Source organism: Ambystoma mexicanum, chromosome 3p (genome assembly GCF_040938575.1).
Source record: "Ambystoma mexicanum isolate Mex_15411 chromosome 3p, UKY_AmexF1_1, whole genome shotgun sequence".
Taxonomy (NCBI): domain Eukaryota; kingdom Metazoa; phylum Chordata; class Amphibia; order Caudata; family Ambystomatidae; genus Ambystoma; species Ambystoma mexicanum.
This window is the reverse complement of record NC_090925.1, coordinates 914505930-914521678: the sequence shown is the minus strand read 5'-3', so window position 1 is coordinate 914521678 and position 15749 is coordinate 914505930. Positions and strand designations below refer to the sequence as shown.

The window sequence follows — 15749 nt, the reverse complement described above, 5'->3', positions numbered from 1 at the left end:
ATCTTTTACGAGGGCGAAGAGGATGTAAAAAGAGCTCTACAATTTTCTTCGCTTAAGGTCAAGAATGTTAGTCAGGAAAAGAACAACTGTGAATATGTATTTGTTACTATTTCCGCTGAGGATAGTATTCCATCTTTCATCTGTATTCATTTGTTGTGAGGCCAGATCGAATTGGGAACCAAATTGCATGCGTTGAGGTGCAAGCACCGGGCACTCCATGACTAGGTGGAATATGGTCTCCGGTATGGTTTCAATTTCGCAGAAACGGCAGTAGTTCTTTGTCATAGGGATCTGGTTTGTTGTGGCTAGGTAGCAATTTGTCGGGAGGATGTTCAATCTAATTCTCAGAAATGTTGCTCTAATCACTGGATCAGGAAATAATCGCAGGTATGGTTGTGGTTGATTTAGTTTTCTGTTGTCCTTGTTACAGTGTAGCGTCCGTTTATAGGAATTTTTCTGTTCGATGGTTTTAATCCAGTCATTTTGCAAGAGTTTGACTTTGGCATATTGGGGACGCTTCGTTAAAAGTTCTTCAGATATTTCTTCTTGTTCCATCTCCTTGATAATAGATTTTTTCCATTTTGATAGAACTGTGATATTTAAGCTTGCTGTTTTAGTTTTGAGAATTTGGATTGCCGGTGTCTTATCATCGGACAGGAGTTTGCGATAGATGTCCAAACGTTTCCATCGTACCATGGAGCCGATAGATTGAGTTGCGAGTTCGTACCTTATTCGTGGCATAGGGTACGATTTCGGTAGGGATAAGATCTTACGCCAGAATATAGACTCAAATTTCATCCAGTTTACTTCTTGTGCATTCAACATTGCTTCAGAGCCATAAGTTATTATTGGGATGTATTTTTGCCTGTAGTACGCAATTATCGGTTTAAATGAAAACTTTCCAAATTTTCTGTGTAGGATGCAGCCTTGGCGTGCCAATGCATGCGCTTTCTGTTCAATTTTGTCCAACCATTCTGCTTCTGTATTTGATTGGTTGATCGTGATACCAAGGTACTTAAAAGTTGTCACGTTTTCCAACTTGTTTCCCTTGATATTGAAGGTAGGTTGATATTTTGCTTTAGGTTGAGGTTTCGTCAGTTGCATAGATTTTGTTTTAGTGATATTGATTGTGAGATCATTTTGGGTCATGTAGTTGCTCAGGGCTGTAAGTGAAAGTTGTAGGCCAAATGGAGTTTTGTCCATTAAGACGATGTCGTCTGCGTATGCCATTATGGAGACAGGGGTTGAATTGATTTTTGGGGGGTTTACTTTATTGTTTTCCAAATGATGTTCAATATCTGATGTATAGAGGTTGTAAAGAGTCGCAGCTAGGGGACATCCTTGCTTTAGTCCGTTAGATGTTGGAATTGCTTCAGTGGTTATTCCTTGTTTTGTGAGCCTGACTTTGATTGAAGTGTCTGAGTAGAGTAGTTTGATGGGCTCAAGGATATTCGGAGGGCAGTTCCATGCCTTGAGCTTCGCCCATAGTTTTTGCCGAGATATCGCGTCGAAGGCCATCTTTAAATCGATGAACGCGGCGTATATCCTGGTCTTGCTGTTAATCGCTTCATGTTTGATTAGATGGAGTAGAAGAAGATTGATGTTCGTTCCAATATTAGGAGTGAATCCAGTTTGTCGTGTTGAAAATCTGCCGGTCAAGTTAGCCCAGGCAGTAAGTTGTTTTAATAGGACTGATGCAAATAGTTTCCCTAAAGGGTCCAGTAAGGCGATGGGGCGAAAGTTTTGTGGGTTGTCGCGCGCGCCTTGCTTGTGTATAGGGACTATTGTTGCCGTTTTCCAGGTAGTAGGAATTTGATTGTGTAAGTTTATAATGTCAATTATCTTGTGCAGAAAGCTAGCCCATGCCGAGGGGTCTTGTTTGAGCATGGCGTTCGACAGTCCGTCAGGGCCCGGAGCTCTTGAGGTGTTAAGTCGGTTGATCATGAATAGAAGATCTTCATATGAGATCGGTACTGACCATTTTGTGTTATCTTTAGTTTCCTCTTGTTTATCTGAACCAGGTAGAGCTGCGTACATGATTGAAAAATGCCTGACCCATGTCTCCTTTGTTACATTGGCTAACTTTTGTTGTTTTTGATGATTTTCATTCAAGAGATTCCAGAGTTCTTTGGTATTATTCGTCCGATATGTTTTCAATATTGTTTCTGCGTCTCTTTGTAGTATTATGGCCTTTTGAGATTTTTTCCAGTTGTTGTATGTTTGTTTTAATTTTGCAATCTGACTGATGTTTTCAGGTTGTCTATTTTTCTTGAGCTGTCTTATCCGTTTCGCTAGCTCCTTTTTTTTTGCTGCTATTTCCTCATTGTAGCTGTGTAAATGAGTTTTTTGTGGGCGATTTTCGACTGTTTGCTGGAAGGGGAGCAGAATCCATTCATAATTCAATTTTTCCAGGTCTGCCTTTTGAGAGGTTAGTAGTTTCTTTGGAAGCGATGGGAGTGCTGTTTGTGGAATGCGGAGTCTTGATGATGTACCATCCAGTTCAAGTGCAGGTTGAGCCAGAAATACTTCTTCCTGTCTGGTAGAATGGGACTGAACTGTTAGCTTGTTGTGATCACTGTCGTCGCAAACTATGGTTTGAGCAATGTCGACCGAATCTTGCAGAGTTTGAGAGAGAAAAATATAGTCGATGATTGCTACAGAGGAGGCTCTACTCCATGTTGGCATAAAGGGCGTAGAATTGTTTTTTGCATGGTTTAGCAGGCTGAGATCTCGAATATGGATTTCTTTCATCCATCTTGACGCTTTAGCCGATAGATGTTCAGGTGATCGTGGAGTACCGGTTTGTGTGATGAGATTGATGTTTAGGTCTCCACAAAGTATTAGTTCCAAGTTTTGATAAGTGTCAGCTAGTTTGTCGACTGTGATGAATACAGCGTCAATGAATTCGTTAGTTGTGATGGCTGCAGGGTTCCAGTAAAGATTCAGTATGGCGATTTTTGTTTCATCGTTTTCTTTTTGGTCTTGATGGGTCTTTGTTGTTATTATGGTCATCTGAATCCAAGGGTTTATGTTTTCGGTGGTCAGTACCCTCCAATAGGGATTTATTTTGATTAGGGTAAGGAGACCTGATGCTGGCCTTCCCTGTTTTTTTTTGATGGCAGGATTTAGGAATGCAAGGAAACCGTCGCATGCTGGTGTATCAGTGATCCAGGTCTCTTGTAGGCATATAATTTGAAAGTTCTCAAGGTCAGTTGATGGCTGGGTGTATAAGTGCAGATTCCCTCTTGAGTTCCATTATTATTATTATTATTATTATTATTATTATTATTATTATTATTATTATTATTGTATTTATTGAGCTTTGAGAAGCAACAGAGCACTTTAGAGGTATACAGCCATGCAGATGCATAACAGAGTGCTTTACAGAGCTATACAACAGTACAGATGTTTAATGGAAGCGTTTTTCAGAGGTAACAACAGAGCAGAAAAACAGTGGGGGATATGATACAGAGTGGCATAGAGAACCAGTAAAACAGTACTGGGTGGCGGGGAACAAAAGGGCGGGCGACGTCTGGTGAGTCAGGTGGCACAAGGGGCGAGGTGATGGCCTAGTGAGTTGTCACCTCTTGGTGGGGAGTGTTTATCTGTCCTGGCGACAACGTACAGAGCTCTAGTATTCATACAGAATCCCAAACTGGATGCACCTGTATGTTGGTCCACATCCTCAGAACTGGACCCCTGACAGCTAGAGGGCTTCATAAACCCTTGTTCCAACAGAGGGTTGATCTCACACCATTTGTTTGAACTTGTTTGTGGATCTGCACCACCACAACACCCAGACTTGGTTGGTTCAACAATTCCCATAATAAAGTCTTGCTCACACTAATCTGTTATAGTGGGTCTCAGTGGAAACAAGGAGGGAGATTGCCTCAGCAGGATTTCCACCTCACCTTGCTGATGTGGGGCCAGTTGAGAGGACACTAGGTCATCCACATTGAATCCATTAGAAGGGCTGCTCTTCCACAGGACAGGGAGAGACTCTGATTTCTCTGGACCACTTTCTGTAGCCATATGTAGGGCTCCACTCCATCCTTCAAGACAAAATCCACCATAAGTTTCATGGGGAACTCTATGGTAACCTTTCAAGGTCCACCACGGCCTTCTCAATAGTTTACCTTGCTAAGTTGGGAAACTTGTCAAGGCCCACACCACCCGCATGTGGTCAGGGATTTAGGATACAAGTTGAACAGGAGAAGGTCCCACTCCCTTCTCTGGGGCTCACTAAGTGCTCCAATCCAATTTAGGAGAGATCTAAATAGTCTCCCTCTCAGACCATCTCCCTTTGGATGACAGTTGAGTGACACATGACAGGTCACTGTTCCTTCCTTCCATTGTGTCTGACCATTACAGAGTACAGCAGAGGAACTACCTCTGGTTCTGACACTCAATATGAGGTTTACGAGTGAGTTGGCAGTCATTCTCTGTGGGTTGCCACAAACATGGTGTTGTAATCAGCAACAACCAAGTGTGGCTTATTGCCTGAGGGCTTGAGAGCCAAAGGGCTAACCAAATTAGGCCTCTGGTATAAATGGGTCCACTCCTGAAAGCGAATCCTGGAGCGATTGAATACTTGTCTCACGCCTGTCAGCCTGATAACAGGGAGTGAAACCCCTACAGTGGTTTTCTCCTGGGACCACCGGCATGGGCCAGCAAGAATGTATATTAGGCCACTCTGGTGGCACCTGGACATTAGGATGAACCACCAGGGGAATGCCACACACCACCTGTAAGAGGAAGGGCCACACATCCAGTCAGGAGCCACATGCTGTAAACACATTAAGTCTCTGTAAAAAGTTATAAGAATAAAAGAAATAGCTACTGCTGCCACCAGTTTGCCCTGAAGCACAATGTACTATCGCCAATAATTCCTTGGAGGGTGTCTAGGGCCACAGAGCACAGAAGCCCCATTTGTGCGGTACTGGAAGATACTTTGGGCAATGATAAAATGTTACCAACTAGTGGCAACAAAGATGAAAGACTAAGAGAAACAAAGTTTCCCAGTACTGACAGCCTGAAGGGCGTGTCAGTTTCCCCATAAGAAATTAGCAAAAGCCAGTGTAGTGAAGGCTTCACTGCACTATAAAAAGTTCAGGTCAGAGTTAAAAATAAAAAGCAAAAGGTTTTTAAGGGTCCATTGAAATGGGAGGAAAGGTGCTATGAAGAGAAATCTTTCATAACAGGTGGCAAATCAACCAGCCCCATAAATGAGAACTCGGGGTGTTATCGGATTAATTCCCCGCCCCATGTGGTGACTGCCCCAGATTGATATGGCGTGAAGGCAGTGCAGAGCATTGAGAAGGGAAGCCGATGCCCTGGGTAGTTTAGCCGAGTCAGGGCGGTCAAGAGGTGTTGTAAAGGGCCCTTAGGCTAAGAGATGTTGCAGGAGACACACAGACTGAGGTGATGTGGCAGGCAAAACTCCAGAATAATAGGCCGGCTGCGAGCAGGGATGGCAGGAAGAAACACTGGGAGAGGGAAGAAGACACTGGTAGGGAGAGGAAGGGTGAGGGACTGGGACAGTGTTGCATGGCACCCCTGTTAATGGGGCATGGTATCTCCCAGTGTGTTTGGTGTGGTCACATGGTTCCCCATGTGACCAAGTTAATAAAATGAACAAGCTGCTTCCGGCTTGTCAGTCTGACCATCACTAGGCTCCGGTGTCGTTCTTGGTGCACCATGCTGGTGCCACACCGTATGCGCTGGGCCTGGGGACGGGGCCCAGCTCGAGGACGGTGCCCCTGCTGGGCAACGCCGTCCATAGGTGATCCCAACGCCAAGTGACCATGGCTAATGAAAAGGCCCCGGCCTGGGTGCCCCCAGAGCCGGGTCCGCTGTGAGCCGGGTGCCCCCGGCCACTTGTGGTGCTACAGTGATCCGGAGCGGGTGGGGTGATCCCCACCCACGAGTGCGCGGCGTGATCGCCGCACCAATGAACCCTGTCAGGTGATCCCGACATGAGTATGGGGGCTGCCCGGTGATCCGGAGCAGCCCCCCCAACAGACAGCAAGAAGGGAAACAGTAGTACTATGCAATGTCCTGATGAGGAAATGCAAGGATGGGAGCAGGAAGGGAGAAGTGAGCCCCAGACAAGTAGCAAGCAGTGAGGAGCTCAGAACTAACAGGTCAGGCGCAGGTGAAAGAGACAAGACAATAGTGAGGAAAAGGTCAGGCTAAATACCAGGTATTAAGTGTGTTAAGACACATCTGCTACCGGAAGCATTAAGGTGGAAACCCGGGATGCTGTCACAACTACACAGCACGGAACCAGGGAGCCGGACCTTCACGCGGGCATGCTGTAACTAACATGGTCATGCCCCGGGTGGCCGAGCCGCTTACGGTGGGGCATTGCCTTCCCCTGGCACAGCAGTGTTTGAAGCGCTTCAAGGACCAGCCGGGGTACAGGTGCCAGGAGGGTGCTGCCAGTAAGTGCCTGCGCACTAAGCCAGCCTGATGAGTGACAGCAGGGAGGGGCAGAAAGTGAGTGGAAATGGCCAAGTGTCACGACTCGCTCCCTTCGCTCCCGTTCCCGCCACTTGGGGGCATGTTTTGGGGTTTATTCCCTACTGGACATTTCCTCCGAACCTAATGCTACAGTGCTGTGATGTATTGGGAGCGCTAAAACCTTATTTTCCAAGTTACTTCCCTTCCGGATCCATTCCAGGTTTTTGGCAGCCAGCATGCTACTTTACTCAAATGACTATGCTTCCCAGAATGCCTGGCTCACTGCTTCACCTCCTCCCTTGCAGGACAAGGTTGGGTGGAGGATAGGCAACACCTCTGGCTGCAGGTGCAGCAGGCGGCACACCTGAGGGGTGTGCTCGTTAAGCAGCTTTAAAAGCCTCAGTTTACTTCAGTCCAGCGCTGGTCATTGTTGCAGTGTTGCTGTTGTGACTGGTCCCTTGTTCCTGGTTCCTAGCTTTTGTGCCTAGCTCCTAGTTCCTGTTTCCTGTTCCTCTGCCCTGGATTTTGAATGTATGTGCTTAATTGATTTCTGCTTTCTGGATTTCCCTTTCTGTCTTCCTCTGTCTGCAGGCAGCCTTTCTCTGTGCTCTACCCTTTGATGCAGCCCAATGTGCCTGTGTTCTGTTTCTTTGATGCTGTCCTTTGCTACTGAAAAACTTAATGCATTAGTCTTTCCCTTTATAGATTTAGCTTCCTGCCTTTTCTCCTTGGATGGGTGGGAAAGGTTTCCTTTTGTGATATCATTTTCCCTGCTCCTGATCCTTACCTTCTATTGGGATCCATTCCATGTTTTCCTTTGCACTTCTGCATTTATTTCCCATTGATTATTAGGTGTGGGGTGCAGTTGTAACTAGCCCATGTGTGAATGCCTTTTGTTTTCCTCTCTATTTTATAATCACATTTCCTACTTGCCCCTTGACTTGGGTTTTATGTATTTAGTTATCCTCCACCCATTGCTGTTATAGCCTTCTGGGTCCCAGTTTGATCAACTGGGTTCGTGGGTTTACTGACATTCAAGTGGTCTTTCCGGTCCTCGTGAGTACTGTTTCTAAGTTCCTTATTCAGTATCTTCCAGCGTGTCAGCTCACAGATCCTGTCCTTGCTTGCCCTCTACGTGGGCTTAGTGCGGTCAGTATCTGTAATAGCATAGTGGGTAAGGAGTTTGCCGACTTTCCTTTCAGTCATGAGGAGGTTTTAAGTGCTTACCCCACATCCCTTTTCATATATTGGTATTATTGTTTCACTCTATTTGCACTCCTGGGTTTTAGTATACACGAGTCTTGGGTATTGTATGCACCTTGCTAGATTCAAAGTTGTTCACTGTGCGATTCCGTGCACATTTCCCTTGACATATTCATTGCCTTCCTCCTTTCATAACACCAAGGGTTTAGCATGGTCAGACAATGGATGGGTAAATAACCAAACAGCACCCACAAACGGTGTGTACCTCCTCATACCATCTCCCTCCTAGATCGTACTGAAATGCTTCTGCTTGTTCAGTTCAGTAAACTTTATTTAGCGAATAAACCCACAACAACCAAACACAATTAAAACAATCAATCACTAAACAGAATCTTCAGTTATCTTCTTAGCGACCGTTTCTTGCATGCTGTTACTCCCAGGCTGTTCCTCATTTTATCCCTTTCCTTTTCTTCCTCCTTTTCTTTAAAAGACACTTCTCACCATACAAGTGCAGTATAATTATATGTGTTCTTTTATAATGCGCTCAATACCAGAGATTGGTTTCTAACCGCGGGATCCGGATTCGAAGCTGTATTGTGCTGTGCATTGCCCCTGAGCTATCCCCCTCCCCATTGTACACCACTATCCCAACAACACATTTAAAATGAGGCTATTAGTTTTAACATGGATTGTCTCCTCAGCCAGGCTCTATATAAGAATGTTGCCACTGAATGTACAATCACCTCATCATCAGTTGTGTGCCAAAGTGCAATAGTTTGTAAAGTTCCCCAAATGTCATGATATAGGAATCTGGATTTCAGATATTTTAAGTCCAGGTATAGGGGGCATATTAACAGAAAATACGCTGTATTCGTCACTTTACAACTTTACAACATTTTTCTGTATTTGCTTTATTCCATTTGTTCATCAACACACCCATGGGCAGATTAGCAATTGTAAATGTGACATAAGGTGCTTGCAGAAACCCAGGTGTAGATTGTCAAGATACCACACATAACCAATATTGACTTTCCCTTCCCAATAGATACTCAGGGTTCAGGATCCACATAGTTTTGACATAACTAATTCAGGCTCCTTAGCGTTAAAAGTTCCTCTCTACAATATTCTTGAACATAGTTTATTTTGTCAGGCGGGATCCAAAAATCCCTGTGTTCAGACCTTGATAAATGAACAGCACGTCGATGAGGAACCCCTTTTTGTAGTGGCAAATCGTTGGTCGCTTGTTGTCTCGGGAGGATAGCTCAGGGGCAACGTGCTCACCTTGGAAACAAGACGACACAGAGCACCACAGGTTCGATCCCTGGGTCCACGTTTAGAAACCTTTGGGTATTAAGCTATAATATCATATACTTCACTAGTTTAGAGGAGGACCACACTCTTATCTAGTAGCCTAATGCCTTCAATTTGAGCAAACATCCTATTCCGTGTATCTTAGCCTCTACTAAAGGTGGGATGCTGGGAGCATTATTTTGGAGTCCCAATGCATTCTCTATACGAACCTGTTTTCAATAATGGTCAAAGCATTACAGGTCCTACAGCCCCACAAGACTGCTTCATATAAAGCTGTGTGGCCTCCTTGTGATCTATAGGCTTCTAATGCGACCCTCACTGCGCCATTGCCTTGGATCTGGATAACACGTCTACGCCTGCTTTTTCTATCTGTTAGCTCCATGTACTTTCCCCGATACCTTCCGGCCGTTATGATTTGACGCGCACAATCTGCTCTTGCTGGAGTTTTATAGCGAGCTTAAACTGCTTGTCTCTTTTTTTTTTTTTTTTTTTTTTTTTTACACATTTGTTCTGCTTTGATGGCACAGAGGCTCTACCTATAATAGCCAAAACTAAAAATGGCATTGAGTCTTGACGCCAGTTATTTCTATTATGTGTCCCCCTATTAGTATTTTACCTCCCACACCACCTTCTCCTTGCCCCGGCGCTAGGTTCTATAGCAAATGGCTCGTGACACTCATAGAGGGGTCATGCAATGACACTTTGCTTTGGCCCAGCTGAGGGCCGAATGTATTCATCAGAATCCAACCATATTTGTTGAATGTGTAAAGCCCCCTTCACGTGGCTTTTGCATATCTTATATGTTAGCCATGTATTAAAACAGTTTAGATGTCTTTTGTTAAGTCCTCTTTTTAAGAATGAAATCTTTTGGACAGACGGGGGTGCTTTCCATTTCCTCTTCAGTGCCACTTCAAATGCGATTTGTTTTCAAGTTTTATTTGCACGAAATGTATTGTTTTTTTTTTTCTAGAAGAATGATTTTCCAGATGGCCAAAACAATGAGTAAGAACCGCAAATGAAGCGAGAATAGTTTGCCTACAAAGTATTGCTATATAAAGGGAAAGCCTGCCACCCAATCCAGCCATCCCTGAACGTAGCGCGCTTTACGATTACTCCATGTATGAAATAATATGATGCTTTTGTGAATTCTGTTGAGCAAATGTAGATGACAACAACATGGCCCCTGCACATTGTTTAATCTGAGTCTTAGTGTGTATACTGGATGATATCATGTCCTATCTCTCCTGGTTCTTGGTCCCTTGTTCATTTGATCATAGGAATTGAGTAGTGTTGGACCTGATCTATTCATACAATAACGGTATCAGTACAATAAAATAAAATGAAAGAAAAAAACACAAATCCATACATCTACCCATCCTTCCATCTGCCACCATATTCGTACAGCAACCATCCATCATTCTACGACCGCACACAGCATTCACCCACACACTCATCCACCCACCCAGCCATAGTCACCCACTCGTGTATCCATCCATGTGTTCACATACCGCTGCACCCATACTCTTCTTCCAATCATTCATGCACTCACCCACATTCATCACGTATTCTGCTGAATTGTGTCAAGCAGCCAAATGGAGTGAAGCAGCCGCATTGGGGTGGGGACAACCTATTCATCCACTGGTTCATCCATCTTCACATAGTGCCGTATTCAGATAATAATCTGCTCATTCGCCCATAGAAGCAAATTCACCCACTCATCAATCATGACAAGTAATAATCTGTTTCATTTTTTTTTCTTTCACTTTCTTTTTTTAATTCTTTATTTACATTTTATCAAACAAGAACAAAGAAAATACAGAGCATGGATAAACACACAACATAGCATATAGCTTACCAATAATATCATGAGGAGAAGAGAGAAAAAAAGAAAATTGTAAGAACTAGTATGTACTCAAGAAAACATCCCAGACGTTAGCATGTACGTGCATTTTCCCCAACCTTCTGTAGATCACTCTTTCAATCGCCTCCAAACAAACCATCTCATTAACCCAATCATCGGAATTTGGCGGGATTCGGGATTTCCACCCCCTCAAGATCATTTTCTTGCAAATTGATGCTCCGCTGAACAAAAACTTTTTTTCAGACAGGGAAACATCTTCAAGTAAGGCACCACAGCCCAAAACCATTGTTTTATTAAAACAAGTAATATTCTGTAACAGCGCCACGATGCCCCTGGGCAGATGTGCGCTTTATAAATGCAAATAAATAAATAAAAATAAAATCATGAACCCAAATTACTCAAGGCTACACCCCTGTTTAAAAAGGTGAGATTGTCACTCTAGGGCCTTTGGTGATACTCGGGAACATTCCCCGGGCAATTCTGATTGCAATGGCGCACCTGACTAAGAATGTGTTATATGACATACCTGTCAACTCGCTCGCTTTTGGCGGTTGGAACTGGCCATGGAGTCAGTTCACTCGCCTGCCAATCCGCCCGCCTGCCCATAGGCCTCAATGGAGCTTTCACCCGAAAAAACGGAATCCTCTTTTTTTCCACCTGCGTTGGCAACTCAAAAGGTTGACAGAAATTAAATGTATGATGTGGTGGGACAAGGTCGTATCCTGGCAATACTTGGCAATTACATCTGCTACCTAGCTATTAAAAAGCCAGCAGCTGGTACAGAGTATGTGTACAAGGGCATACGATGGAAATGCCTGGCAAGTGATGTCCATGAGCAAAAGCCCAAACTGCTGGCTTTGTCACTGGTTGTTATAGTCTAATGCTGGGTTGCATTGCTGATCTTGGCCTCTGTTGCCACGGCAACACTGTGCCTTGCTCAGCCTCCGACTTTGCACACGCAGGATCCCATCGCCTCCTGTTCTGGGGCGCATCTATCATTTTAGGATTAAACAGAAAATCCTCCCTTGAAAACAAAAAAAAACAGCAGAGAAAGGGGAGGCGTGCCGCCTGAGCAGGACGCGCAGAAGAGGGAGGGGGGGGGGGGGGTCTTCGCCCTCTACAGGCGCTGTGGAGAAAAGCTTGAAGCCCGCGCCGCCCGGTGAGCGTCTGAAAAAGAGCGGCTGCCATTGCTGCACGAGGGGAGGCGAGGAAGAGGAGCGAAGTGGCATGGCAGGAAGGGTGTGAGAGGAAGCAGACACGGACGCCCAAGAAGGAGGAGGCGCGAGGAATAGAGCAGACACCCCTCCCGCGCTCCCTTGATGGAATAAGATGCATCTGCTGCCTGTGCTAATTGTCCTGCTGCTGAGGGGAGCCTGTAAGTATCCCTGTATGACGCAGCAAGACCTATGAAATAGGAAGGTTGGAGCGTGTATAGGTCCCTACGCCCTACCGCATATGCCTAAAAGATGTTAGCATCCGTTTTGGGTTTTATTGTGTGCCTCACTAGTTGCATGTTGTTTTTTTCTACATTCTATTTGTACCTGCGCATGACATGGTCTTGTAGACGGGGACCGGGCGTGAAATATAGACAGTGAGATGACAGCACTCTACTGCACCTGCGGCACTTCTATTGTGCGACGGGTCTGTCTACATGTTAAAGCATCATCTATTGTAAACAGCTCATGCACTATCTACCACGACGCCACCTTGTACACGCACGCCTGTGACTCTTAGCAGTCATGCGCTTGTAAAAATGCACCCGTGGACTTGACCAACTTTAAATCTGATCCTTCTCTCCGTTTTGACTCTGAGCACCGTTTTTTTGTGCTACATTGCGCAAATAAAGTGCATGGGTCCGTCCGCGTATGTCATGAGATGAGTGCCCCAGCACACTGGCTCAATTAGAGGATTGGCGAGAAATTTTCTTTTTTTTTATTGATTAAGGTGTTTTTAAATCAACCTTTCAATTTCAACAGAAGAGATTATACATAACAATTAACGAAGGAAGAAAAAATACAAATTCAGTAATTTAACATGAGAAAATAAAGAATAATAGGAATTCAACATTTCCTGTAAAACAAATTATCAGAGTACAAGTGTCCGTTAAAATATTTGATGAGAGTTTTAGTTGTAGCCCAAATCTTTGTTGGTTGTTCAATTGATAAAGTTGTTCTTTCGCCCATTTTAATATACTTTATCCAAACACCAGGTTTTATTTTTCCATGTTTCAAGTCATATAAACTGGGCCGGCCCTAGGATTTCCGGGGCCCTTGGCGGCAAAAGATGTGTGGGGCCCCTTTATTTGCATTGCAGAAAATGATGTCACAAAATTAGTCATTAATATCCGTGGGGAACAAATACACTGACGTTCAATATCTAAATTGTAACTGTTAATATTACGGTTGTAGCAATATCAGGAGTGAGGCTTTTTTTGGAGTAGGCGAGTGAGCTCAACAATTTGTAGGGATGGGTACTTCAAAAGAAAGCACTGTGACGAGGAAGAGCAAGACATAGAGTAATGAAGATCATGGGTAAGTAATCCAAATATACTTAATGTGACACGTTCCAAGGATGCAAGTGCAGGGATTGGCCCTGGGCCAGACAGGCCAAATGGCTTTTGCCACAGGACAGTTCAATCGTAACAAAGCCTATCTACCGGAAAGGCACTGAGGCAGTCAGAGTAAGCAATTCTACAAGCGTTCAAATGGCATCAATAGGGCTTCAAGTCCAGAAAAAAGTGTGGGGTATCATTAACATACGCACAGGACAGAACGTATCCTAAAGTGAAATACGCAAATTTAATTCAACTGGCCCCTCCCAATAGAAGAAAATTCGAAATAAAAATGAGCATTGTCGGGGGGGGGGCGCTGTTGCGCGGCATCAAAGATGGCTGCAGCCTGAGAGCGCTCTGCTGGAGGCTGTGGATCCTTCGTCCACCGGAGCTGAATTATGTGTGGCTGAGTCGTGAATTTCGCTGTAGTTTGTGGCGGAGCACTAGGAGAACCCTTGGACCGCAGCTCGGGGGCTGCGAGCGGCGGATTGCAGTGCCCTGTCTTGGGGCCTTAAGCAGCATCGGCCGTGTGGACCTGGTGTGCCCCTCCCCTCCTGCCTCGTGGAGACCTGAGTGTCGGGTGGCCCCGGCCTGTGTTGGGGGTGCTGTGGCCGCGGCTTGAGAGCGGACGGCGCGTGGTGCCGGTGTGTGCGTCCCGCTGCACCTGCTCCTGTCATTCTGGAGGCCGGGAGCCAGCTCTGGTATCCGCTCTGCGGTGCTAGCGCTCCGGCTCGGCGCCGTGGGTCCTGCTCTCGGCGGATAGTCGCTGGGCTCCTGATTGCCGGCTTGGGATATTGGAAACAGTGGGGGCAGGGGGTCGTAGCCCCCTTGGAGGTGGGTGGAGCAGCCCCTTCGTGATTGTACGCACCTGTGCTCTGGGGGCTCCCTCATGGCAGCGAGTGACTTTGGGCACCAGCTGGTTGCTGCTCCCTGAGAACGGTGGTGCAGCCTGGGGGCAGTTGAGTCTTGTGGCAGGTGGCACTCTCTAGCGAAACACCGCCCCTGTTGAAGACGCTGGGGGTACCCCCCCGGCCACCTATTTTGGAGTGTGGTGGGGTGCCCCCTTCTCCGTGGGGAGAAGGAGGGGAAGGAGAGGGAAAATTATAAAAAACATTTTTCCCTTGGGCTGCATTGTGGCTTCTATACTTCTAGGGCCACCTCTGGATTCGACTCCTGATGGGGTGGTCTGTGGGCTGGTTGGTGGTTCCCCCCCACCTGTTTGGGTTAAGTAACGGTGGAGTGAGACGCAGCTCGGGATTGTCCCTGAGGCTGTGGTGGGTGCTGGGACCTTTGCCCTCCTGTTGTTCTTATACGCCCCTTAAGTCTGACACAATCTGGACTTAAAGAATTTCTTCTCCCGGTGGCCGGTGCAGCTTGGGCGCGACCGCTGTCTGTGGTTCCCTGTATCTCCCTAGAATGGGCAACCCAAAGAAACAATCTAAGATGGAGCAATTCGCAAAGGCGGATAGAGCAATTGCGGGCCAGGGAGAGGAGTCTGGGGCTGCTCAGTTTGATATATCTGCCTTAAATCAAACCTTATTGGCCATCAAGGGAAGTACTGACAGCTTGGGAGCAAAGATTGATGCTCTCACCTGTAAGGTGGACGTATCGACGATACAAATTGAGAAGCTGTGCGGGTGGATGACTGAGGCGGAGCAGAGGATTGGGGATGGGGAGGACAAGATCTCCACTCTCCAAAGAGAGGTGACCTCCTTGCAACAGGCAGTTAAGAAAATAACGGCGAAGAATGATGACTTGGACGGGAGGTGAAGGAAGAACAATATAAGGATTACTGGGGTGGCTGAGTCCACTCATATTGATAACATGGAACTCTTTGTTGAACAGCTTCTGAAGGAGGTTTTGGAGAATCCGCCAGTTTCAAATTTGTTTATGGTCGAAAGGGCCCATCGTTCATTGGCGGTCAGACCGCCCCCGGGTGCCCCGGAGGGGGCCATTATAGCCCGGATCTTAAACGACAGGGATCGTGATACCCTGTCGCGCGTGGCCAGGGAAAAGAAGATCCTGCAGTGGGGCTCATCAACAATACGTTTATTTCCTGACTTTAGCCAGCAGGTGCAGGATCAGAGGAAGACGTTTCTAAGCGTTAAGGCCATGTTGCGGAAGAAGGCGGTCCGCTATGCTATGATGTATCCTGCTAAAATTAGGGTGGTGCATGGGGGTAAGGTGTCCGTCTTCACTAACCCTGAATCGGCCGAGAGGTTCGCCTCGGGCATCCCGGACCCCACGCCTCCTGCTCCGATGTCCCCTTGATTGGGAGCGAATTGGCGTGGTCATGGGGCTGCTCAATGATACACCTGTGTGATGGCCATGTAAAACATTTCTTTGAGTCATGACTGTACC

The 15749-nt window shown here is 46.1% G+C and overlaps 1 protein-coding gene across 2 annotated transcripts in view; it reads left to right on the top strand.

The window, feature by feature from the left end:
* The first annotated feature begins 11776 nt into the window (after window positions 1–11776).
* Window positions 11777–15749, top strand: part of LOC138581104 (signal-regulatory protein beta-1-like) — a 465646-nt gene continuing 461673 nt past the window's right edge. Inside the window, exon 1 of one of the 2 annotated variants that reach the window (XM_069652181.1) lies at window positions 11777–12212. In XM_069652181.1, coding sequence (XP_069508282.1) covers window positions 12167–12212 — 46 coding nt within the window. In that variant the 5' untranslated portion in view covers window positions 11777–12166. The remainder of the gene's footprint in view (window positions 12213–15749) is intronic. The other variant, XM_069652182.1, reaches the window with a different exon arrangement.